The 27,193-nt window shown below is 36.5% G+C and overlaps 1 protein-coding gene across 5 annotated transcripts; it reads right to left on the bottom strand.

The window, feature by feature from the left end:
- Positions 1–862: 862 nt before the first annotated feature.
- Positions 863–26,989, bottom strand: LOC132139674 (endophilin-B2-like). Of its 5 annotated transcripts, XM_059548203.1 has the most exons (13): positions 26,810–26,989; positions 24,578–24,719; positions 23,114–23,242; positions 21,946–22,079; positions 20,567–20,659; positions 14,355–14,417; positions 13,920–13,964; positions 12,822–12,845; positions 3,706–3,795; positions 3,196–3,296; positions 2,890–2,904; positions 2,441–2,687; positions 863–1,731 (listed from the first exon to the last, which is right to left on the bottom strand). In XM_059548203.1, the coding sequence occupies exons 1-13, from the start codon at positions 26,870–26,872 to the stop codon at positions 1,624–1,626; spliced, it is 1,254 nt and encodes a 417-aa protein (XP_059404186.1). In that variant the 5' UTR covers positions 26,873–26,989; the 3' UTR covers positions 863–1,623. The 5 variants fall into 5 exon arrangements, with proteins under 5 accessions (XP_059404186.1, XP_059404187.1, XP_059404188.1 ...); XM_059548204.1 differs by lacking the exon at positions 13,920–13,964 and having other exon boundaries at positions 26,810–26,987; XM_059548205.1 differs by lacking the exons at positions 12,822–12,845; positions 13,920–13,964 and having other exon boundaries at positions 26,810–26,987.
- Between the last annotated feature and the right edge of the window lie 204 nt (positions 26,990–27,193).

Below are 27,193 nucleotides of genomic sequence, written 5' to 3'. Positions count from 1 at the left end.
GTGGCAAGAAGTTGCATCAGCCTGCGCTCGATAGGCTGTGCAGTTGCCGCAGAACAAGCCAGTGAGCGAGCGAGCCGTCTCGCCTATGGCTGTGTACTGCTGCAAATGCGCTTTACAAAAATACAAAATTAAGGATAATTTTTTGCTTCAGTATTTCGTGAAAAGAGACTTTTCCCGTAGCGTCTTAGCTAAGACGCAGTACGAGAGAGCTCTCGTAAGAGAACTCTGTTAGCAAACTCTTCCTGAGTCAGAATTAACCCCTTAAGCACTTGGCTCATTTAGGGGGTTTCCGTCTGGATTTGACATATACCCAAATTTAAATGTTTACCCTACACACATGCATTGTAGGAAATGAAAAAAATGTGTTATAGAAAACTTGAAATACAAAATCAGATATTTCTTCATAAATGACATGATACATATTTCGAATATCATAAACACACAAAAAAATAGCCACTTGTTGATTTTTCTTTTTTTTTCTTTTGTTTTTTTAAGTCTGTTGTTCAGGTTCTATTTGCTTTATCTTCAACTTATATTGTTTGATAGCTCTAGCTGCCAAAATGTACCAGAATATATATATATTTTCATAACAGCATAATAACAGTAGTTATTTAATTATAACTGAAGGGAGCAAAATTGAAATATTGTGTGTGTGAGTGTGTTTACACAAGTGTCCTTTCAAAAGTTTCCTTTGCAAAAACGGGTTTTATAAAATACATTACTCCCAAATGCCATTAGACTTTTCTTTATTATTGATTTTTTTTCCCTAAGTCGTAATATACAAAATAGCATAAGCCAGTCATTGACGTATCACCACTAAGTACTTTAGATGACAACCCCCATTAGAAAGACAACGTCTAGATCAAGATCCAGTAAATCTTTATTATATATTTATATTGTATTCATTCGATATGCATCGCTATTTGGAACAAGCACAGAACACAAAGACAAATATGGGAAGGTGCTGACTGAGTGGATATGGATGTGAATAAGTACCACTGAAGGTCTTTTGAATATGAACAGATCACAGTTAATCACATAATGTACATCCTAACCGCACTTAATACGGTAAATGCCTCATTTGGATTAAAACACGCTGATATCAATCCAAGACCACCATATAAACAAACAAGCATGACGAGCGAGACAACACGCAAAGAATCAAAGCCTAAATATTTAGTGTCTTCATGATCACACATGCACGCACGCACACACACGCACACACACACACACGCACACACACACACACACACACACACAAACTCAGATCCAGCTCCAACACGAAAGCTTTTCAGTTTGTTGTCTTCACTTGGAGGGTAAGAAAGACTTCAGAAAAATCTAGCAGTCACAGGATCATAAAGGGAAAAAACAGTTACTTAAAGAAAAGCTTTATGCAGGATAGTCTTCAAATGAAACAACATACACCCAGAACATAACTAGGGCCTAAAAAAACAATAATACATATTTCTGCACAGTAACATGGACAGACCTAAATGTGAATCTAGGTATTACAGGGGAAGAAAAACTTAATAGACAGAAACCAGGTAAATTCACTGAGTGTTCATGAGTATTTGTTCATGCATAATTCAGTGTGACACTGTATTTGTGAAGAGGAGGCTGCGTCTAGCTTAGGAGCTCCAGGTAGGTGACAGGCACTTTGCCTTTCTGGTTGCCTCGCTCTCCAACAAGCCAGTCCGGGTCCATGCCAGGCACTGTGTACACAGTAATAAGCTACAGAAAGAAACAGAGAGAAATAAAAAATTGTGAAGTAGACATTTTGATGTGGACTGATTGTGTTGCAATGGGCAAAGTCTTCCAAAAATCATTCACTACATTCAGATATACCGTAACAGTAGACATGTATAAACAGTGGTTAACAGACGTGTATTAACGAATACACATCTGCGGGCACCCCTTTGACGTCTTTTCAGGATTTAGTTTTATAGGCGTGTTTTACAGATGCAGGTCTGTGAGGATGAATCATATGAGATTGTCTATGGGGAAAATGGCAAAGGTTTATAAACAAGGTTCAAAATTAAAACCTTTAGGTTACCAGCCCATTTCATTAAACAAAAGGCAATGTCACAGAGACTGCAAGTCAACATGACCATGATAGGCAAGAAACGCAAAAAAAAACAAAAATCCCTAAGTAACAATGCAGAGAACTACAAAGAAAGTAATTAATAAAAAACTATATATATTTTTGTATAATTATTACATTATAAATACTTATAATGAAAACAATACTCTTTAATACAATTTATTTAAAATTAAATAGTTACACAGATTTCATAGTTTACATTACAGGTAAACATTTCCCAAAAAGTAGTTCAGCTTAAATCAAATACATTCTCATTATAGTACATACTAAAATCACCAACACTGATATAATGAATGTTACTGACTGTTTAAGAGGAAAACAGACTTCCTCATGTCCTACCTCATCAGCGAGAAGTGAAAGTTCACTTGTATCTGCAGCATCATAGTCATACAGCACTTTGGCCTTGCGAGTGCCAGTGGCAGGAGGCTTCACCTCCTCAATCTTCAGCGTGCTGGACTCGAGGGCATTGGAGGGGTTTGGCGAACGACTAGGTGGAGAAGAACCAGGGAGGGTGGCAGTGGAAACAGGAGAAGGGTCTGCTGAAACCCCTGACGTGGAGGCGTTCACAGCAAAAGCGTTAGGAAACCTGGAACAGATTTACATATTCAAAACCATGGACAAAGTGTGTCTGAATAAATATAATTATAAATATCTGGCTGTTGCTCGCTCATGACAAGGATATTACAAGAAAAGTGAAAGAATTCAAATCCCTGTCACATGAATGTAATTGTTTAAATTTTGTGGGCAAACTTTGTTCCTTTTTCAGTGTGATGGAAAAAGTTACTCACGTATCTCCGTTTGCACTAAGAACAGGAAAGAAAAAGTAGAAAGAAAAAAAACATCAACTCAAAATTTAGCTCAAGAAGTCTTGTGATTTTCTTCACTAGAAAAGCAGTTGACATAAAGGGGAATGTGTTATGCAACCCTCTTGTTACTCACATCTCTTTTTGCCACATCTCTTTATATCAAAATAGACTAAAGTTACTAAACTGTCAGGCATCTCCTGTAGAACATGGTTGTATTTGACTGCAGTCGCTCTAGGATTGAAGAACAATTTGCCGTTTATGCTGATTTCGGTGTTTGCAGCACCTCACCTGCTCAGCTCTTTCTGAAGATCCTGCATGTGCTTGTGACACTGTGTGTAATAAGCAGCCTGGGCCTCCACAAACTCATGCAGGCAGCGCAAGTGGTTCACCTGCAATGGAATCGCAGAATTTGAAAGTCTCTTTCCTTATTTCCTTATTCAGAAAAAGGTATACTACTCAACCGTTCAAAAGATTGGGGTCACAGATGTTTTCAATTAAAAAATAAAAATAATAATACAATAAATAAGCTGTCAATACATTTCAGGATTCTTTGATGAATAGACAGAACAGCATTTGTTTGAAACACATTTTTCATAACATTCTAAATGTTGTTACTGCCACTTTTGATCAATTTAATGTGTGTTTTCTGAATAATAAACAGTATTCATTAAGTATTACTTAAAAAAAAAAAATCTAAATCATACAGACCCCTAACTTTTAAACAGTGGCACTGAAACTCATTTTGCTTGTGTAATGTCAGAGAGCAGCAGTCTGAGTGTGGGAAGCGCAGGAACTCACATGTGTGCTGCTGATCCCCTCCAAAAGGAGGCGCGTGACCTCTGCCTGTCTGTCAAACTCAGTCTGAGCCACACGCAACTCGTGTTCTGCCTGGTGGTGCCACAAAAACAAAAAAAAGGAAACCAACAGGACACATCATCCACATAGCTCAACTATTTTGTGTAGTCAACTTGGAACAGTCTCTGTTAACCAATAAAGACATTCTTGTTAAAGCAAATGAAGAACGTCATGAAAACATGACCTTGTTTTTTCTTGTTTTATAGTAAGAGAGTTCTCAGCAACACAATAAATTTTTTGATTTGCCATTTTTGAAAGGTACAGTTCGAGAAAGGACAGGAAACCATGTGGAGAGAAAGGGGAAAAGAAATGAACAGAACAAAAAAGGCCAGATTCCTTAACCTCAAACCACGTCACATGACTCGCGTGGCTCAACATGTGCTCTAACTGCTCGCCACTCCCCCATTTAGCACAACTGGTCCTTATTGTAATCCATTTATGAAGGAGATGAAACATAGTTAAAATTACTCAGCCTTGGTAAGGTTATTTTGGAAATGTAATAGGTTACAGATTACAAGTTATCCTATTTAAAATGTCATAAGTAGTATAACTTTTTCAATTACTTTATTAAAGTAATTGATTACATATGATTTGATGTTAGTCATTTTCAAACATTTAAGGTTAACCTTACAGCAGTGCTCAACACCACAACCCCAATTCCAAAAAAGTTGGGAAGTAGGGATGTTCATTTTGGTTATTTTTCGTAACCGACAACTGACGTTTGTTAACCGATTATTAACCGTTAACAAGATTATTTTAAATTAGAATTGAATTAAATTAGAAAGGATAAGTGTCTGTGACCTGTTAAGAATACTAAAATTTGTTTCCCGGGGATAAATTTTACATGCCAAAAATGTCATGACTTCGGTCTGATTTGCAGTGTTTTTGTCTTGGTATCTGTGTGCCTTGTCTCTGAGCACATTGGTTTTGTTTTGGTAGCTCATGTGTTCTGCTGTCAGTGCGGTGTCTTCCCCCTCCCACTTGTTATCATTAATTCTGTGTTCTGTCACAACTGAAGCCACTCTTTCTTCATTAGCTCTCCCCTATTTTAGTTCCTCTCGTGCTCAGTCTTTTATCAGACCATTGTTGTATGTCATGCAATGCTTGGCTGGTGACCATCTTGTCTCGTTTGCCTTGGTCCTGCCTTATGTTGTTTTAGGCTCCAAGTGCTTATTTTTTTGTTCCTTTTCATCCTGCCAGACTTTACTGGTTCTGCTTCCGGCCCTGGCTATATCATTTCTGTTGGGACCCAGATACATTACTCCAGCTCCTCTCTGCATGCTAAACATTCTCATTTGGGGAGTTCGGTGGGCCTTCGACGCTGCATCCCCAATGACGCTCTGGTTGGTGTGACGTTGACGTTGCGTCACTGATGGCGCTAGGATCGGTTCCTACTGAAAGGTTTTTCTTGGCCCTGTGGACTTGGTGTGATGCTTCATTTGTGTTCCTGTTTTCCCTATTTGCCCATTCTGCCAAGGGGTTAAAAGCTCACCAGGCCCGCTGGGCTTTTTTTTGGGGGGTTAACTTTTACCTCTCATATCGGCCAGGCTCCAAGAATGTTAAACCTGACGCCCTTTCTCATTTGTTCGAGGATCCTAGGGAGGAGGTGAGTCCCATAACCATTCTCTCCAGAGAGATGGTGGTGGTGTCCCTTTTTTGGGATGTCGAGCGATGGGTTTGGGAGGCCAGGTGTGGGGGGGTCCCAAGGGGGTGTACAGGGTGTCGGTTGTTTGTGCAGGCTACCTTGCGTCCTGAGGTGATTAGTGTAATGTGGGACACCTAAGCTTCAGTGCGTTTATCTCTTCTTTGATAACATTAAACTGAACATGATTGGTGTTGAATTCAAGCAGGGTTGTCAATTTATTGAAATCACTTTCTGGAAATTACGTAAGAAATGTGGCCAAGAAAATCAACAAACAGGAAGTACCTCTTGTAAAGTTCACTGAAATGACATTGACATAGGACTTAGACTAATTTAATGTTAAGGATATAAATCTGTTATAAATAAAACAATGTTCTAAATTGTAATCAATTTTTATCAATATTTGTGATGAATTTAGACATCAGATTTTGCAATAATTTTCTTAAAATGTGTTAAGAATATTTTCTATTTAAAGAAATCTTTGTTGTCCCACTTTAGAAAAGGATGTTTCAAAAGTGGGACAGCATGTTTTGACTAATGTGGGACAGTCACATATACCATGTTATTCAACTGATAAAATATGCATTAAGAAGGTTAAATGCCATACATGTAATTTTGTCAATTTTGGGGGTTATAATGCAGCAATATTATTTGTTTTAAGATCCAGATTCGCAATTTAGCAACTACAGGTCAATGGCATCCTGGACCATGATGAGTCCATCTGTTATGGAGTGTTTCCCATTACAGTTTGATTAACACAAGCTTTTGGAAAAAAATGGGTATGCACATTTAACCAGGAGTGTTAAATGTGAAGTTTACTTTGTACATTTTTTTTATTATTTATAAGTCAAACAGTGTCCCAGATTTGAGCATGAGCTGTCCCACATTATAAAATCCACAAAATCTTAAATGATTTGGCAGAAGGAGCACTAATAGATGTGCCATTTCCCATTTAATTAAAATATCTGAAAAATTTATTCTGATTTGGATAGGGAACATCTGAGGGATTTCATAATGATATAACATTTTGATGTATCTTTTTGTCTTCATATGGAAAAATGATGCAAAAGTCAAAATGGCTAAAAGTGTCCCACATTACCCTAGTCCACCCTAATAATCTGAGCACATCATCCACCATCATATGTAAGATTAAATAAAATTAAATCCGTCCATTAATACAGTCGTGGCCAAAAGTTTTGAGAATTAGATAAATATTGGAAATTGGAAAAGTTGCTGCTTAGGTTTTTATAATAGCAATTTGCATATACTCCAGAATGTTATGAAGAGTGATCAGATGAATTGCATAGTCCTTCTTTGCCATGAAAATTTACTTAATCCCAAAAAAACCTTTCCACTGCATTTCATTGCTGTCATTAAAGGACCTGCTGAGATCATTTCAGTAATCGTCTTGTTAACTCAGGTGAGAATGTTGATGAGCACAAGGCTGGAGATCATTATGTCAGGCTGATTGGGTTAGAATGGCAGACTTGACATGTTAAAAGGAGGGTGATGCTTGAAATCATTGTTCTTCCATTGTTAACCATGGTGACCTGCAAAGAAACCCGTGCAGCCATCATTGCGTTGCATAAAAATGGCTTCACAGGCAAGGATATTGTGGCTACTAAGATTGCACCTTAATCAACAACTTATAGGATCATCAAGAACTTCAAGGAAAGAGGTTCAATTCTTGTAAAGAAGGCTTCAGGGCATCCAAGAAAGTCCAGCAAGCGCCAGGATCGTCTCCTAAAGAGGATTCAGCTGCGGGATCGGAGTGCCACCAGTGCAGAGCTTGCTCAGGAATGGCAGCAGGCAGGTGTGAGCACATCTGCACGCACAGTGAGGCGAAGACTTTTGCAAGATGGAATGGTGTCAAGAAGGGCAGCAAAGAAGCCACTTCTCTCCAAAAAAAACATCAGGGACAGATTGATCTTCTGCAGAAAGTATAGTGAATGGACTGCTGAGGACTGGGGCAAAGTCATATTCTCAGATGAAGCCCCTTTCCGATTGTTTGGGGCCTCTGGAAAAAGGCTTGTCCGGAGAAGAAAAGGTGAGCGCTACCATCAGTCCTGTGTCATGCCAACAGTAAAGCATCCTGACACCATTCATGTGTGGGGTTGCTTCTCATCCAAGGGAGTGGGCTCACTCACAATTCTGCCCAAAAACACAGCCATGAATAAAGAATGGTACCAAAACACCCTCCAACAGCAACTTCTTCCAACAATCCAACAACAGTTTGGTGAAGAACAATGCACTTTCCAGCACGATGGAGCACCGTGCCCTAAGGCAAAAGTGATAACTAAGTGGCTCGGGGACCAGAATGTTGAATGTTTGGGTCCATGGCCTGGAAACTCCCCAGATCTTAATCCCATTGAGAACTTGTGGTCAATCCTCAAGAGGCAGGTGGACAAACAAAACCCCACTAATTCTGACAAACTCCAAGAAGTGATTATGAAAGAATGGGTTGCTATCAGTCAGGATTTGGCCCAGAAGTTGATTGAGAGCATGCCCAGTCGAATTGCAGAGGTCTTGAAAAAGAAGGGCCAACACTGCAAATACTGATTCTTGGCATAAATGTCATGTAATTGTCGATAAAAGCCTTTGAAACGTATGAAGTGCTTGTAATTATATTTCAGTACATCACAGAAACAACTGAAACAAAGATCTTAAAGCAGTTTAGCAGCAAACTTTTTGAAAACTAATATTTATGTAATTCTCAAAACTTTTGGCCACGACTGTATGTTTATGATTAGATTAGATTTTACATTTCTTCAGCACAATATGTGGTCCATAAAATAAGACACACACACACATATGTAAAAATAAAAAATTACTTGACTTCAGTATATCAGGATATCAGTAACATTACATTCATTCAAACCACTGAAGTGTACAGTTTGTGCGGGACATTCTTTTGATCCGTAAACAAAAACCTCTCGCTTAACACCATGCTCTCTTCAGTTAGGCATTTTAAATCACTCCGAAACCATATTTACTCTCATAAATATATACATTTTTAAGTAATAATTCAATAGAAATCGTCAAACGACTGAGTCAGTCAGCCAGTAAAATGAAAAATGATTTTTTTAATTGTGGAAGACTGGTGAAAGCATGTGCTGGAGAAGCGCGTACAGATCAGAGGTGCGCAGTAAATGAGGATTAAACAAACCCACAAATTTATGTTTTCTGTTATCCCTGGTTTAATATTATAATTTAAATCGCATTTTTAATGATCTAATTTCTTTATTTTAATAAATGCTGCATTAAACGAATTTCAAGGCTCTATATAGGTCATAAGCCCTACAAATTAACATCCACGACGTTTTCATTGGAAATATAGTTCTGTATACATTATTTTTAGGTTATTTAAAAATAACCACTCTGCTTCATTCTGGGACCGTTATTTTATGGTTACAAAAAAATATTACCTAAAAAGAAAATTTCCCTAGCGTTAGTATTTGGTTCTCTAAAAAAATAACTAAATGGGAACCAAAAGCTAACGTTAGGGGAACGTTCTTTTTCAATATTTTGATAAATTATTGAAACATAAATAAATGTCTTTTTAAACCATTTAACTGACTGTAAAATTATTAATGGTCATTTAATGGTTAACTGGTTAAAATGAACAACCCTATAATGGGAAGTTTTGTAAAATGCAATAAAATCAAGAATCTGTGAATTGTTATTTCTGTTTAACTTTTATTTAATGTGGAAAAGACTTCCACAGTCTTCACTTACCAACATAAACAAATTTTTATTTTGATGGCTACAACACACTCCCAAAAACGTTGTGACAGAGGCAAAAATAATAGTGAAAAGTTTATAGAGTATCCTAAATTAAACAGTTTTGAAACCGTTTACAGTAAGCAGGTGAACTGGTAATACAGTATGTAAGGGTGTCATGTTTGGGTATAAAATGAGCCTCTCAGTCTTTATCATGGCTCATCACTTTGTGCCAAATTTCATGAGAGAAGTGTCAAACTAATTAAAAATCACATTTCTCAATGCAAAATCACAAAGAATGTAGGTATTTCACCAACTATCATACATAATATGTTGAAAATATTAAGAGAATCCAGAGAAATCTCAGTCTTTGTAGGAAAAGGCAGGAAACCCCCAGTGAATGTGTGTGATCAGTCATGCTCCGGTGTTAAATATAACCACAGTACTTCAGTAAAACCGCTGTCACTTAAAGTCTGCTGCTTTTTTTTTTTTTTTTACACAATAAACGCAACTTCAATCTCTGTTCCTCTAGGAGAAAACTATGAATCAGATATATGCAGTGATGCTGCAGGGTTCTCTGGGCCCAAGTTCATCTCAGAGAGTCAAAAAGACAGCCGAAATGTGTGCTGTGCTCAGATGAGTCCACAATTCAACTGGTTTCTGAGAAAAATGGACGTCGAGTTCTCAGTCCCGAAGACCGAAGGGACCATCCAGACTTTTACCAGCGACAGATGCAAAAGCAAACGTCTGTCATGGTATGGGGCTGGAGCAGAGCAAACAGCATGATGGAATATGTGTGAAGGTACCATTGACATGGAGGCATATACTGCCATCAAGATGACATCTTTCACAGAAAGTCCATGGTTATAAGATCAAGACAATGCCAGGTCTCATTCTGCATGTGCTACAACAGCGTGGTCTCGTAGACACAGAGTTAATGTGCTAAACGATCTGTCTCCTATTGAAAATGTACGACCAGTCATGAAAAGGAGAATCAGACAGTGACGATCACAGACTGCTGAGCATCTAAAGTCTTGTATCAAGTGAGATTTGGACAAAAGGTTTAAACACTTTTACACAATTAAAACACTGTAATAAAAAGGAAAGTTGATGTTGATGTTGAGAATTGAGTTTTTGAAGTGTGTTGGAGCAATCAAAATTTGTTTAGATTTACAAAATAAAGTTAAGTTGGCCAGTGAAAACACTTTTTCTTTGTACTTTAGTCAATTAAATAAAGGTTAAAGAGAATGAACAAATAACATATTCTTCATTTTATGGCATTTCACATAACGTCCCAACTTTTCTGGAATTAATATTGTCTGGAAATAATTACTGTCAGACTTTAAAATCCTTCATCATTGAATTAAGGTTAAACTAATTTAAAGCACGGCTACCACAAAAACAGAATTACTTCATTCTGGTCATTCTGAGGGTAAATACAGATTGAAAATTATAACAAGAAATAGTTTAATAGCTATGATAATATTTAGATAGATATATAGATTCAAATATTTGCAAGCTATGACAGGAAACACTGGAATCTAACAATGCCTTGGAACAGTAAAAATATAAATAAACATAAATAAATATATATATATATATATATATATATATATATATATAAATAAAACCAAATAGGAAATAAAACCTATTAATGAAATAATGTTATTGAATAAGAATGTGTCCTATTTTCTATACTAAACTCCTGAGACATTGGGGTCTCATATTTTAAAGCAGTCACTGCAATTTATGAAAGAAATCAAATCTGTATGTGGTTGTGGGTGTGTAAAAAAAGAAAAAAAAAAAAAACAAAAAAAAAAAAAAGGAAAAAAGAAAGTGACCCCTTTGTAATCATTAACATTTTCATAAGTAACTAATTTAATTACACGTTTTTTCTACATTACAATTTCAATTACATTTGTTTTGTAATTAATAACGAAATTCCTTTACATGTAAATAGTTACTCCCTAAAGCTGATATTATCCTACTTTACACTCAGGAGCGATTCTAAGGTTTTATATTTACAACGTGTTGTACAACGATGTAGCCAATCACAAACATATCTGGTCATTTCTTGAATGCAATGGTCCATCAGACGTGTTTAACTATGAGTGTCCCCTTCAAAACACTGTAGTTTTGTTCAGAGTTATGCAAGCTCGCAAATCCTCTCATTATAACAAACAAAGTTTAGACGCGTCGCCAAATAACCTTCCAATATACATGTCAGTAGTCATATTTTGCATTTGATGTAAGTGGACAATGGCCAGTAACATGTCTAATGTATGAATTAATCATTTGTGTTATAGAGTACGCGAATGATGGTAAAAATTACCATACTTCTTAGCAAGTATTCAGAATAATTAAAATCGCATGTTAACTGGAGTGAGGTTTGCTCATGTCATGTAAACATCTCACAGCGATTAAGTCCTTTCTCTGATAATTGGAAATAGCGCCTTCGATACTGAACGCGATATTGCGTAGCTTGTCAGTAATCTACAGCTCTGTCTATTAAATGCCGCTCCATTTGAAAGCAGGTGATGGCGATTTAGCGGTAATCATACATGGAACACACTATACTACTTATATTTATATTTATATACACATACACTTATTTATCCAAACACACATACTTAGCGTACAGTTACAATTTTTCCACATAATATACATGTACATACATAAATGCTCTTTTTAATATACCTGCCATACATTGTCAATTTGTATATTGTCAATCCTTACCCACCTATTTGTATTTTTTTTTTATTTTTTATTCCTTATTGTGTTTTTTGTTCTGTCGCTGTTATGTTGCACTGCGGAGCTCTGTCACGAAAACAAATTCCTCGTATGTGTGAACATACCTGGCAATAAAGCTCATTCTGATTCTGATTCTGATTCTGATCACCGAACCAGATTTACTGACTACATGCGCATTATCATATCGTTAGATATATCGCCCAGCCCTAATTGGAAAGAGACACATTATTGGTGCACATGTAAACTTACTGACAGGCAGACACCAGAACTATTTATAGTGGGCTAAATTAGCTGTCTGAGATCATAAACGTCAGAAAAATAATATAATTTCAATGTTTCTCTGTAGTCCATGTCATTTGTAAATATTCTCAAATTAATAAAATTTATTATAACATTTATAATAAGGATGAAATGATGAAAGCAGCATTTCTTGCTAACCAAGCACTAGCAGAAAACACAAAGAAATATCTGGGTTTTGTAGCATGCTGTAACAAAAAATGTCTCTTTTGGCTAAAGGTAAATGTATCCACTCATAAATTATGACCATGTAGCCTTGATTTTTTTTTAAATACCTTTCTTAAAAAAATTTCAGAGCACATTCTGACTGCTTTATATTTCTATATGTCTGGACAGTCAGATATTATGATGTTCGATTTATATCCAACATTCTCAGCGTTGTAGTCATTATAATGCAAGAACAGTTTAAGAGTTGCAGAAATCTGTATTGTTGGCTAGGTATGTTAAGCCTGATTTTCTTCTTAAATATTGACAGATGGAAATCAGTACAGATGGAAATTCAAGCAAAAAAATATAATTGCTCACATATATTACATCTGTTATTAGGTAAACATTTATTACGCAAAATAATATGCATTGCTACATTATTACTACATTTTCTGATGTGTTCATACAGCAGCAAAGGAAGTGGATCTTGCCAGATACTCACTTTATCCACTTCCTCACTCCACAGCTGGAACATGTAGCATAACGACAAGAGAAGAACAGTGATGACAACATAACACAAACCCTCTCTTTACAAATAAAGACCCAAATAAAACCCACGCACTAAATTTCACATGTAAATGAAAGGAAATGACATCACTGGATCATGGGATCTTAAGAATGAAAGAGACATTCTAATGTAATCAGACACATGGGAAGCACAGGCTCCTGAAGCCTCTGTAATGTCAAGACCCTATTTAAATGTACGGTGACACAACAACTACAATGAAAAATAAGTGATCACACACACATATTTTAAATTAAAGTGAAGGGATAAAAGCAAAGTTTTCCACCCCCTGCATTCATCTGCAAATGTTCATCACAGAGGATTTTCATGTTTTGACTTGTGCAATAACATGTCAATATCATAATATCAAATATATTACAGAACCAGTAAAAAAATTTGGACAAGCTTAAAATCTATTTTCAGAATTGAACATTCCAGAATGTTGTGTAATAAAATAGCGGTGTCCAAACTTTTGAACTTTACTGTATATAACACACAAACAACAAACCAGCATTATGTACTACTGGGACTAATCAACTAAACACACATGTATTGCATCCGTTTTTACCAAAACATTATTCAAACACACAGGGAAAGGCACACAGGCACACAACACTGCAAGACGGGAGATGGAAATAATACAGTGTTACGGTGGTAAACTCACAACCAGGGATGGGCAGCATTTCAAATATGGTACATGTATTTGAAATACAAAATACTATATACTAAAATACTAAAAGTAGTTTGGCAAAAATAATAAGATTAAATGTATTTAAATACAAAATAGTACATTGTATTTCAAATACATGTATTTGAAATACTGCCCATCCCTGCTAACAAACAGAGACAGAGAGGAAAGCAGAACTAGATTTAAATAATGGGTCGACAACACAGACAAATCTTGAAAGGAGATGCAATCGTCAATCACTGAGCTGTGCTAACAAAACACACACAATAAATATTGCATGTCTATAAGTCTACTACTCTTGTAGGGCTTTATATTAAGGCTTCACTTCAGATTCAAGTTCATACAACCTTTTCTCTGTCACTCAGAGATGAATCGTCAACTTCACTAACCCACTGCGTGGAATGAAAAAGTAAGAGGGTGGGACGATGGAACAGTTTTAGTGAGGCCACCTGCACATTTCAAACATCTGAGATTCCAGGTAATGTCAAAGGGTAGAGGATGACACCTGGTCCAAAAGCTCTTGGGTGTAATAATGGGTACTTGTTTATTTATTAATTTGTGCTTTAGCTGATGCTTTTTATCCACAATAAGAGCATACTGCTGTACCAGGACTGTAGGGGGACATTCTGCTAATCTAAATTTACAAGGGTTGGTACAAATATTGGTGGGGAAATATCGCATGTACAAATAAAGGTCATGTAGAAAGAGAGAGAGAGAGAGAAAGAAAAAGAAAGAGTGTGTGGGGGAAGACTTCTAATGCTAAGGGTCTGCAGTCTTCTTACCGCAGATGCACTGGCCGACAGAACATAATTGCGCGGCCTAGTCTCCTGAAAGTCAGGCGCAGCCTACAGGTGGAGGGGGGGAAACAGAGTTTTACAAAGAATCATGTGTGCTCATGAACTAACCCAGCAGACAACACTATTTTCATATTTCCACATTAAAACAACAACAAAAACATTTGACAAACCAGCCTGTAACCTCTCCCACACACACACAAAAAAACAGGCAAATTAGGACTGTAGCAGTAGATCTTTTGCATCACTTCTTTGCACTCCAAACCAAAATAAATAAAATGATAAAATTCATTAAAATATAAAAATTTTATAAAATAAAAGCATGATCATTTATTAAGATGTTTTTACTCTTAATTTTCATTAGATTTTTTTAAGTCGTTTTTTATACTTGGATGATCTTGTTTTAGTGCTTAAGGGTTAAAGAAAGGAACTACTTACCATAAAAAATAAAAATCACAATTTAATTGTCATTTGTCACTGTTTTGCAGGAATATATACACAGTAATGTTTTATTTTAGTACAGTTGTACTGTATAAAATAGAACAAGAGCAGTTTTTTTCGTGGTACCCTTTGCACTGCTGTGTATCGTGAAGAGCACAATGCTCTGGTCTCCAAATGCTGTTGAAATTAGCCAAAGTGGACCAGATTCTTATACAATACATAACAGAGACACATAAAATAAGTCATTAATATTATATATACACATACATACAATCAAATATACAGTATGACTGTATATGTGTGCACATGTATATATTATGCACTTTAAAAACATAGACGCTATTCAGTTAAATTAGGCTATTTTATCTTATAGCTTAGCTTCTTTTTTTTCTTCTATTTATTTTTTTTACATTTTTATCATTTGAACTTCACAAATCCCCTCCACTTTCATCATGGATTTTAAGGACATCCGGTTGGGAAATCCTGCTCTATAATATACAGTACATTGAAAGTTTTTTCAAAAAGACAGATTTATTTATTTTTTTTTTTAAATCAAGGTAGAGGTGGCTGATACAGTAGGTCAGCTTTCAGGCCTGTACAAGTAACTGCTTGCAGGAAGCAGCAAAGGATGAAAAGCATTAAATCACACAAACACAGATACTCACATCTCCCTCACACTGCGCAAATGACAACAGAGAGACGAGTTAGTGAATACATGGAAATGGAAAATATCAGACACAGGGCAAATATGATGATGGAGTCACAATTGTGTTTCCTTGTACACACACACACACTCAGACAAATAAACAACCAGGTTCCTCTTAGAGATTAGAAAAGAGGCAACATTGGTCTGGTTATGCACCGCCATTAAATGACCCCTGTAATACTTGATAAGTGTCAGGACGGAAATCACACCTAAATGGGTGTATAAGCATACAATATCAACCATGCAGGAAAAAAAGAAAAGAAAACATGATAAAACAGCATGTGACTCAGCCCTCTCCGTTAACTAACAAAATCTTCAATCACTGAAAGGCATAAAAGGAAAAAGCAAAGGGTCATTTGTATCATCAAGATGTTTGCTTTTGCCCCCTGACTCAGAGGGCAAAGTTATGACTTTATGAATTTCTTCACTGATAAAATAGATAACATTAGAAATACAATAGCGAATGTAGATTCTACAGCGTCTAACACTTCAGTTTCATCCATCGCACCCAAAGATAAACAGCAGTGCTTTACAAATATAGGACAGGAAGAGCTAAATAAACTTATCACTGTATCTAAACCAACAACATGTTTATTATGAGTCGGAGCGGAGCTGCTCTCAGACAACATCTCCAGGACACTTCGCTCCATGTGACTAGTAAGACAATGCTCAAATAACTATTATGATGACTTTTGTTCCACCCGCTTAAATGATAAAAGTACTTGTGCTGTACAATCTATTAAGACTGTGTCTGTTCCCCGAATAGTGAGGTCAAAATATAAAATTTAATGTAGGATATAGAAAAAATCTTATCGTGATTAAACCAGAAACATGTAAAGTAAATGAACAAAAACAATCTTTAAAGTTTGGGCTCATAAATATTAGATCACTCACACCCAAAGCAGTTATTGTAAATGAAATGATCACAGATAATAGTTTTGATGTACTCTGCTTGACTGAAACCTGGCTAAAACCAAATGATTATTTTGGTCTAAATGAGTCTACTCCACCAAACTACTGTTATAAGCATGAGCCCCGTCAGACTGGTCGTGGAGGAGGTGTTGCAACAATATATAGTGATATTCTCAATGTTACCCAGAAAACAGGATACAGGTTTAACTCATTCGAAATACTTCTGCTTGATGTTACACTGTCAGACATGCAAAAGAAATCTAATGCATCTCTTGCTCTGGCTACTGTGTATAGACCACCAGGGCCGTATACAGAATTCCTAAAAGAATTTGCAGATTTCCTCTCAGACCTCCTGGTTACAGCTGATAAGGCGCTAATCATGAGAAATTTTAATATTCACGTTGATAATACAAATGATGCATTAGGACTTGCGTTTACTGACCTAATAAACTCTTTTGGAGTCAAGCAAAATGTCACCAGGCCCACTCATCGTTTTAATCATACACTAGATCTAATTATATCGCATGGAATCGATCTTACTGCTATAGATATCGTACCTCAATGTGATGATATTACAGACCATTTCCTTGTATCGTGCATGCTGCATATCACTGATATTAACTATATGTCTCAGCGTTACCGTCTGGGCAGAACTATTGTTCCAGTCACCAAAGACAGATTCGCAAATAACCTGCCTGATCTATCTCAACTGCTATTTGTACCCAAAAATACACATGAATTAGACGAAATGACTGACAACATGGGCACTATTTTCTCTAATACATTAGAAGCTGTTGCCCCCATCAAATTGAAAAAGGTTAGAGAAAAACGTACTGTGCCATGGTATAACAGTAATACTCACTCTCTCAAGAAAGAAAGTCGTAGTCTTGAACGCAAATGGAGAAAAACTAACTTGGAAGTTTTTAGAATTGCATTGAAATACAGTATGTCCAGCTATAGACAGGCTCCAAAAACTGCTAGGGCAGAGCATATCCACAAACTCATAGAAAATAACCAAAACAATCCAAGGTTTTTATTTAGCACAGTGGCTAAATTAACAAATTACCAGATGCCACCTGATTCAAATATTCCACCAACGTTAAATAGTAATGACTTTATGAATTTCTTCACTGATAAAATAGATAACATTAGAAATACAATAGCGAATGTAGATTCTACAGCGTCTAACACTTCAGTTTCATCCATCGCACCCAAAGATAAACTGCAGTGCTTTACAAATATAGGACAGGAAGAGCTAAATAAACTTATCACTGTATCTAAACCAACAACATGTTTATTAGATCCTGTACCCACTAAATTACTGAAAGAGTTGTTACCTGTAGCCGAAGAACCGCTTCTCAATATTATTAACTCGTTGTTATCTTTAGGTCACGTCCCAAAACCATTCAAGCTGGCGGTTATTAAGCCTCTTATTAAGAAACCAAAACTAGATATAGTGAACTGGTAAATTATAGGCCTATTTCAAATCTTCCATTTATGTCTAAAATTTTAGAATAAGTTGTGTCTGCTCAATTGAGCACCTTCCTGCACAAAAATGATCTGTATGAAGAATTTCAGTCAGGATTCAGGCCCCACCATAGCACAGAAACTGCACTTGTTAAAATTACAAATGACCTGCTTTTTGCGTCAGATCAAGGCTGCATCTCATTTCTAGTTTTACTTGATCTTAGTGCTGCGTTCGACACCATAGATCATTAGTAAAATATGGAGTGCCACAAGGATCCATCCTAGGTCCCTTTCTATTTTCAATATACATGTTGCCCCTTGGTAATATTATTAGAAAATACGGAATTAGCTTCCACTGTTATGCTGATGATACTCAGCTATATATCTCAACGTGACCAGATGAAACCTCTAAATTATCTACGCTAACAGAGTGTGTTAAAAATGTAAAAGATTGGATGACCAATAATTTTCTCCAATTAAATTCGGATAAGACAGAGATCTTAATTATTGGACCAAAAAACACTACACAGAATCTTGTAGATTACAATCTGCAACTAGATGGATGTACTGTTACTTCCTCTACAGTCAAAAATCTGTGTGTTATATTAGACAGCAATTTGTCTTTTGAAAATGATATTTCCCATGTTACAAAAACTGCATTCTTCCATCTTAGAAACATTTCCAAGCTACGAAACATGTTTTACGTTTCTGATGCAGAAAAGCTAGTTCATGCATTCATGACCTCTAGACTGGACTATTGTAATGCACTTCTAGGTGGTTGTCCTGCTTCATTAATAAACAAGCTACAGGTAGTCCAAAATGCAGCAGCTAGAGTCCTTATCAGGTCAAGAAAATATGATCATATTACCGTACCCCAATTTTACAGTCTCTGCACTGACTATCTATTACTTTCCGTATCAGTTACAAATTATCATTACTTACCTATAAGGCCCTAAATGGTTAGCTCCTGCGTACCTAACTAGCCTTCTACCACGCTACAACCCATCACGCACCCTAAGGTCACAAAACGCTGGACTTTTGGTAGTTCCTAGGATAGCAAAGTCCACTAAAGGAGGTAGAGCTTTTTCACATTTGGCTCCCAAACTCTGGAATAGCCTTCCTGATAATGTTCGGGGTCCAGACACACTCTCTCTGTTTAAATCTAGATTAAAAACGCATCTCTTTCGCCAAGCATTCGAATAATGTATCTCTTAAATTGTGAGTGTAGTTGCATCTGATCAAATGTGCATTCTTATTCTTTAGCTTGGGTTAAACTAATTAATTTTACTTTGTTGGATCAGCAGCTATGCTAATGATGTCTCTATTTGTTTCTTTGTTTTGTAACTAGGATTTACACAAGCTCCAGTCTGGATCCAGAACACCTGAGAAGAGATGATGCTGACCCTCAGAGGACCTCAGATGATGCTAGCCCTGAATCAACGAACAGAACTAAAAAATATTGCTACAAGTGTGACTGCATCATATAATAAATTATTATATGATGCAGTCACACTTGTAGCAATATTTTTATTAATTATTAATAATATTAATAATGTTCATCGTCTGGCTGACTACGTCTTGTATTAATTTTTCTAAAAATCCTGTCATACGTGCACAAACTGACAGTCACCACTTGTAAGCTATTACTAAATATTGTAGAAACATAATTTTCTGTAAAGTTGCTTTGTAACGATTTGTATTGTAAAAAGCGCTATACAAATAAACTTGAATTGAATTCCCAGACAGAACTTCAAATCTGCTTCATGAATATCTTAATTTACGTTAAGTCAGTGAGACCTAAATAAAGTGTTACAAATAACTGATTGGTGTGAATTTAAACATGTGAATTTTATTTACACACCAATGAAGCATTCAGAAATACTTTGTTTGTTAAGAAATCAGTCCATTTTATGGTTAAAGTACTCCTATGCCATTTCCAATATTGCCTTTCATGCAGTATGCAATGTAGCCGTATGTGAATGTAAACGATTTGCAAAGTTGTAAAGCCGAATGTTCACGATAAATATAGTTATTGTCTCCCTAACATAAAGAATTGACTCTGAACAGCCTAAAGGAATCATCAGGAACTCGAATCCCACTTCCATGATGGATACACATCACAGGGTAAAACATTTGCATAATGTATGTTCTACGTTGGCCGGCTGTGAACAACTTGACCCTGTCCTCAAACACTGTAGCTTGTTCATGTCGCGAAGACGCTGTGTCCTATACAGTGATAGTATATTAGTTTAATTTTAATTTCCGAAAGACGAGGCTGCAAAGTTTTCCCACTGTACCACAGCAGTACAACCCTAATCTTTTTTTGTGTGTTCCCTTCATTTTACTGACGACTGCTTCTCTAATATTGCAGAGTTCAATGCAGGACACTTGCTCCAAAATACAGAACTATGTCATTGTATCATTGCGACACACACTGTACATGGTAGACCAATCACAACAGACTGGGCCATCTGACCAATCAGAGCAAAGTAGGCTCACAGAAAGGAGGACATTATAGAGACTGAATCTATAATCAAGAATCGAGAAAACCTATTATTCAACAATAAATATAGTGCTTTAGTTGTTGATGAGAGGATGGTGGAGGAAATTAAAAAATATGAGAGGAGGAAGACATGTAACGATGATGAAGAAATAAAGTGAAAATAAAACTTACAGCAGCCTTGGCCTCTGCTAACTTTGCTTTCTTGAGCCGAGCTTTGCAAACATCCAGGTCAAGACGCCGGTTCTCAAGTAGCCTTCTCTCTTTCTGATAACAGAACAGACTTTTGTGAGAGAGGGAGTGTACTTAATTGTACTTGAATGTGCACTTGTACTCTTATTTTTTAAAAGATAATACAATATTAATGAACTAAAAGACCACTTCAGCCTATGACAAGGGAATACACTTTCATGATGATGTTTCTTAACACTCATTTTAAATCAAATAATCTTTTGTTGTGCTTTAAAGAAGTACACTTATTTTGATGTGTTAACATACTAAAGCATTTGTTATGTATTTGGTTGTAATTTTAACTGTGCTATATATATCACTTTCATTAATTGAATGTAACTCGGCTGTGTTTTCTTTTAGACATCTGAAGAGGCTGAGCTGTTATTTTGAACTATTTTCATTGAAGAAATAGATCAAAATCAGGCAGTACTTGTTAACTGGACTATTGTATTAAGTCAATATCATATTTGCAAACTCCCTTAACTATTAAAAGCAGTCACTGTCCTTATCGCGATCTGTGGGCAGACAGAAAATGAGAGCGCGCAAGTGATTTCAAAAGACTCAAAAGCACATGCAAATGATATATTCCTTCATGGTAAGCATGATTTCACCAAGTACAACATGTTCCTGGATCAACATCCTTGTTGGAACAAAAGCCCAATCAACCAATCAGAATTTAGATATAACTTTTCAGGAAATATCTGTTTTAGGCTCAAAATCAGGGTTAGGTGGTTCTACACCCTTGTTAATCAGATATCATTTCCCACTGATTTTAGGAATAAATTATGGGTAAAGTTAGGTTTAGGGGTAGGGATTGGGTTAATCCAGGATCATCAAAAGATGTTGATCCAGGAACATATCTTGGCAAAATCACGGCAACCATTCCTTCATCTGTCATTGCGTTATAAGCGTAGAACCTGTGGGAATGAGTCGAATTGTTAACAACAGCCGCAATCCCATGCCAAAATTCAAGTTCTGCACTGTGTTCTCTGCCAAAAACCCGACTGTGAATGATGCGAGCGGCATCACTGTCAGCTGCATCTGTGGCAGCTATGATTTCAGGCAGAACAACAAGTGCGCTATCGGTTTCTTTTCCCCTAATTTTTTCCAGTTGACGGAAAACCGCCGTAGACTCACTGCAACTAAAGGAAATGCGTTGTAGTAACAGATAACATTAATCCCTGTGAATGTGCAAAACCTACATTGTCATCCTCTTCCTACAAAGGTTTTGTATCTAGCAGATTTGAAGAGTGAATTGTGTATTGATTTACATTTCAGAGGAATGTAAACCACTTGAGACAGAGATTGTAAATTTCACTCACAGAAATGGTTTTCCAGTCCCCCTCTAGAAAGTTCCTCAGAGGAGTGAGGAAGTTGATGGCTGACGTCTGTAAGAATTCCCGCTCTGCTCCACCCAATCTCCTCTGATACTCTCCAACAGTGATCAAAGTACTACCTGAAAACACAGGCAAAACATTATATTACAATCTTTTTCTGTCAAATCATTTTCAAACATGATTAACTAACCAGAATCATCCCATGAATTACTGACTGCGCCAAATAATTTGGTTTGCATACTTTAAACTCATTCAGATGGAAGTGGAACATTAAGAATATAAGATTATAGATTCATCTCAACTAGTTTCTGATGTAGGCATCTTTATCAATCAGAGACCTAAACACTCTGCCTCACACAAGGCATGTTTAGACAGATGCTTTGATGCTGCTTCGATTCTCTGTAAATTAAATATACATTCATGATGTCATAATTACCCTGGTAATTATTGCGATTCATTTTTTTTAGGAATGTTGACATATCTAAGAGTGTGACTTGATTGTCATAAATCTTTTTCAACCAGCATTCTTATGCTTTTAATACATAAAGTTCTAATATAAAATAATACAAGCAAATGTTATGACCTGGTAATAACGGAGAGAAAAAAAAACAGGATCTAATACCCTTTCTCTCAGTAAATTCTAACCTAAAAGCATCCAAGAAGAGCTATTTGCCAACAAACCTTATGTTCCACCTGTTTCGAAAAGGAAAGTGCGCCATCTAACGACATTCACCATGCAGCTAAACATTAACTTGAACATAAGCACTGGTCAAAAATAATACAAAGGGAATGCTCCATTTTTCATTTGTCATGTCAGAAGCCAAACAGTGCAAACAGGAAAAAGGGAGAATGGGCAGTGGCAATCCTGCCTCATATGGTGTATTAAGTAAATAAATAAACAATAAAAATGATGAGAATTTGTTTATAGAATTTGTGAATTCAGTAAATTGATGTGCACTGGCTTCTAATGGGAAAAGATACTTTTTCATTATGAGCAAACTGCTTATTATTATTTCTAAGTTAGGATATATGTAGCCATTTTATCTGAACAAAATAACTTTTTCCCTTTTCTGTGTGTTTTCCAAAAAAAAAAAAAAAATGTATTTAAAAAAAGCTGCATTATATTAATTTTGTTCTGGTTGCTTGTACAAACCATATGGAGTTCCTGGCCCAAATTCCTTTGCCGCATCCTGCATATACTGTCCCAGCAGCTCTGCATTGGTGGTTCTGGATGGGAGCTTTCTGTCCAATTTCTCATAGAAGAACTCTTCGATACGGGCACCTAAACAAAGATTCACGTCAAAGAAAGACATCATGCCTTATTCAAGGTTTACTCTAGTAAACGCAATCAAGTACATCCCATCATGTTTACTGATACTAATAATACTGTTTTCCCATCATGTTTACTAATCCAATTGAAGAGGCCTCACTTATCTGATAACCAGATTTGGTTAAGATTATCAGATGATTGAAGAACAGGTTTTTAAACTTGTGTCCATAACAAAAACAGTGAGAAGAGTGAGTTCCACAAGCTGGGTCTAATACTAAACATCAATTAAACTGAAGACCTAAAGCACAGGGCATGGGGAGTAGAGACACACTTACCAGTTTGGTCAACTGGAGCATGGAGAAAGTTAGAAAGAACAGGTTAGTGTTCTTACTAGTACACAGTCCCTAGGCCACAAGTACCTCTTGCAATTACATGAAATGCTTAAATATGTACATGAAAGGTACTGCCATCAAAGATGAGCCCTAAAGCATCTCAAACCTGTGGCCTTATCAGACATAATAACAGAACGAGTACTAAAATAAAATGTTTCATGTTTTTTATTTAACTGTGAACTGCCAACATAAAATGCAAATGCAGATTTTTGAGTCGTGATATACACTACCGTTCAAACATTTGGAGTTAGTACAATTTTTTGTAATGTTTTGAAAGAAGTCTCTTATGCTCAACAAGGCTGCATTTATTTGATTAAAAACTTAGTACATTTGTAATATTTCCTGGGATGACAAAGCTTAATCAGCAGCCATTACTCCAGTCTTCAGTGTCACATGATCCTTCAGAAATGATTCTGATATAATTATTAGAATATATTTAATATAAAGCATTTGAACAGTAATGTAAGTGCCTTACAGTACAGTCTCCTGCTCAAGGGCACAGTAACGATTAATAGCTCAGATTTGAACTGTTTATCTCAGCACCCTTGTAAAACATTTGTTTACTCTTAGAATTAGTGAAACTACCGCAGCAAGAAGATGGAAAATAAAAATCAAGGGTGCAAAGACAAAACAGTCCATTCATATAATGTGATACCTGACATAGTGACACTCAAGCACCACTGTTTTAAGATGGTTGTTAGGCATCATATTTCCTGATGCATGTGCAATAAAGCAGACTGATATCAACAAACAGTCAAGGGATGTTCCTGTTCATCATGTTTATGGTAAATGTCAACAACATGAAACTTTTTTCAACATACAGGACCTCTGGTTGGGCTCAACATTTAGGAGACAAGACCACACATTTCAAACGATGTCTAATACCAAAATATAATTTAGAGGTTTAGGTAGACGCAGAAGAAAGGAAAATTTGAAACATCTAGTCGATTCGTACTTGGGTTGGGTTGAAGCAGCACCTCGGTCTGTCTGAAGATCTTTTCAGTCCAGTTTTTGGTGCAGTCTGCTCGAGCAATCAGGTTCTCCAGGTGGGCATCTAGCTCAGTCTTTTCTGCCTGGCCAAGCTTCTCCTCTGTGTACTGGAGATCATAAAAAAACAACAACAATTCAACATGTAATGGAAAATATTTAACCGTAATAATGAATGAGCAGTAATCTTGTACTCTTGAAAGACTCAACATTCTCAGCAAGACGAGGAGACATACTCTTAAAGCGATTCACATGATTTGCTGGCATTATACTATTCCCTTTTAGGTTGTATTATTGTTTAGACAATGTTTCACAGTTCACATCAAGCAGATAATAATGCTATAAATCAGACAATTTTGAGTGCAACAAAAATATAAAGTCATTTTCTAAAAAAGACGATGACAGGACATGGTAGATTTTAATCCAAAAAGCGTGCCTTTGCAGTTGGTATTCACTTGATATCCAAACATGCAGGCTAAAATGTCAGCCATTGCTAAAGATCAGTAGCTAACAGCTGAACAAGTGCCCTATGAGTCTCATTGATAAACAGGAAGCTTCTGGCAAGCTGGTGGACCCGCAGCAAAGATTTCCTCCGAAAATGTGAAAAAAAATATGGTGCTGGTGTTTAATATTTCACTCACATACAGGAAAGACCCATGCTGACAGCACATAAAGTTCAGGCCTGAGGTGAAAGAGGGAAAAGACATATAATCACATTCACACACTGCGACTCAGCATGAAGGATTCCCGCTACATCAGCAGCTTTGAATGTGTCATCCATGAGCCAGAATATATGGGTGGTCTTCACCCTGACAGAGGTGTCTGCACAGTATCTTGTGATATCCAGGGATGTGGCACGAATATGAATATGATGCATAATGTTTTGAGAATATACTGCCGGTCACACTGTGTAAATACTGTAGTATACATACGGAGTATAGAAAATGCGCTGAAGAAAAATAACTAGATAAATATCCGTATTTCAATGCCACTTACGTATTTTAAAAAAATATTTTATTTTTGAATTTTTAAATGCTAAACCTGATGTCGTACTTTCTAAGTATTTTCACTTTAAAACCCCTCAGTTCGAAGTTTGGACCATTAGCTACATAGTTTCTGTTTATAGTTAATTATCAATAAAATTACACTGTTGGATTTTTATTCTTTTTTTATTACATAAAATGTTTATCCATCAGAAGTAATCTTCCTTTTTTGCATTTTATAGAACATATCATCTGTCACTCACAACTTACAGTTTCAAGGATATGCCTAGATAATAAGTTACAAATATTGCAATTAATAGAAAGGAACCTTTATGCTTAAATGCAAACCACCTACATGGAAACAGATGGGCATTCAGCGTCACACAGATACACAACAGCTGGCCAGACATCTTTCAGTGTTCTGCATAAGAAGGTCTATTAAAATGAAAATGCTCCCTCTCATGTTGTTCCAAAACCATTGTGATTTTCCTCACAGCAATGTTGTGCACCGCTTGTTTGCCATAAAATGGAAGGTAATGGTGACCAAGCTCCAAAAAAGAACAATTTGCAAACCATAAACAGTAGCAGAGCATCTTCTGTCGTGCTCGAACCAAAGTCCTATGGGTTCAGAATAACACGGGTGAGTTTATGACATGTTGAGGTGATCTGTCCCTTTGAAATTTGGTCAATGATGATCAACCTGTTTACTGTCTAATGTCTTGGTTATACAGTAGGCTATATAACTAAGTGTATTTTTATACTCAGTTATATTTCAGTAGACTTAGCTTTTTTTGACAAACGATAACATGCGCATCAGCATTTTAAAAAAGAAAAACAATTCACTGTTCTGTAGTAAACAGGGTTTCGTCTGTGAGCGAGACTTCAGCTGGTGACTGTCACATGAACAGTCATTAATAATAGACACGGGTTGGGCTTGCGTCTATCGGCTTACAATAGAGAGGAAAATACAGATCATCGCAACATGACAAATAAGAATTGTTCGGTTTAACAATGACAGATACATTAAAATTTAGGCTGAAGAAAGCGGCGTTTGGATCTGTAAGGCCGAAAGAGCCAAGCGGTTCATTCATCCACTCGAGCCCGCTGCTGCTGCTGCTGCTGCGTAACGTTACATCCATCCCTCTCATTTCACGCACGGCACTTATGGCTGAACGCAACTACCGTAAAGTAACCAGAAACACAGGGCCATTTCATACCTGAACAGCACGAGTGAAGAAGACACCTGCATCCGACGCCAGTTTCTTGACATTAAAATCCATCGTGTCAGCGTTTTCACCGTGTGCGTTTCAGCAACATCAGCTTGTTGGTTGTGCCTGCAACAGGATCGATTTTGCAGGACGAGGCCGAATCGACAGCGCTCCCTGGAGTTTTAATGAGCTTACCATCAGTTACATCAGCCATCCTCTACTCAGCCTAGTTTAGAGCTGGATGCTTATTTTAACCTCTGTTATTGTAAACACATTGGTTTTTGGGGAATTGTAACAATTTTTTTTTATATAAAGTACTTTTAATGAAAAACAACAATTTCTAAAAGTATCCTCTGTGGTCTGTAAAGGGTAAACTGACATGGTTTAAAACCA

The sequence above is a fragment of the Carassius carassius genome, chromosome 4 (assembly GCF_963082965.1).
Source record: "Carassius carassius chromosome 4, fCarCar2.1, whole genome shotgun sequence".
In the NCBI taxonomy this organism is placed as follows: domain Eukaryota; kingdom Metazoa; phylum Chordata; class Actinopteri; order Cypriniformes; family Cyprinidae; genus Carassius; species Carassius carassius.
The sequence above is the reverse complement of the archived record's forward strand: the minus strand, read 5'-3'. Positions and strand labels throughout refer to the sequence as shown.

Bases quoted from the DNA above. Each gene is read 5' to 3' on its own strand.
- LOC132139674 (XM_059548203.1), bottom strand. From the start codon at position 26,872: ATGGATTTTAATGTCAAGAAACTGGCGTCGGATGCAGGTGTCTTCTTC. The intron at 20,660-21,945 runs GTGAGTGAAATT...TTCTGTTATCAG, and splicing joins GGGACTGGAAAACCATTTCT to AAAGAGAGAAGGCTACTTGA. The intron at 14,418-20,566 runs GTAAGTTTTATT...CTCCACCTGTAG, and splicing joins TAGCAGAGGCCAAGGCTGCT to GCTGCGCCTGACTTTCAGGA.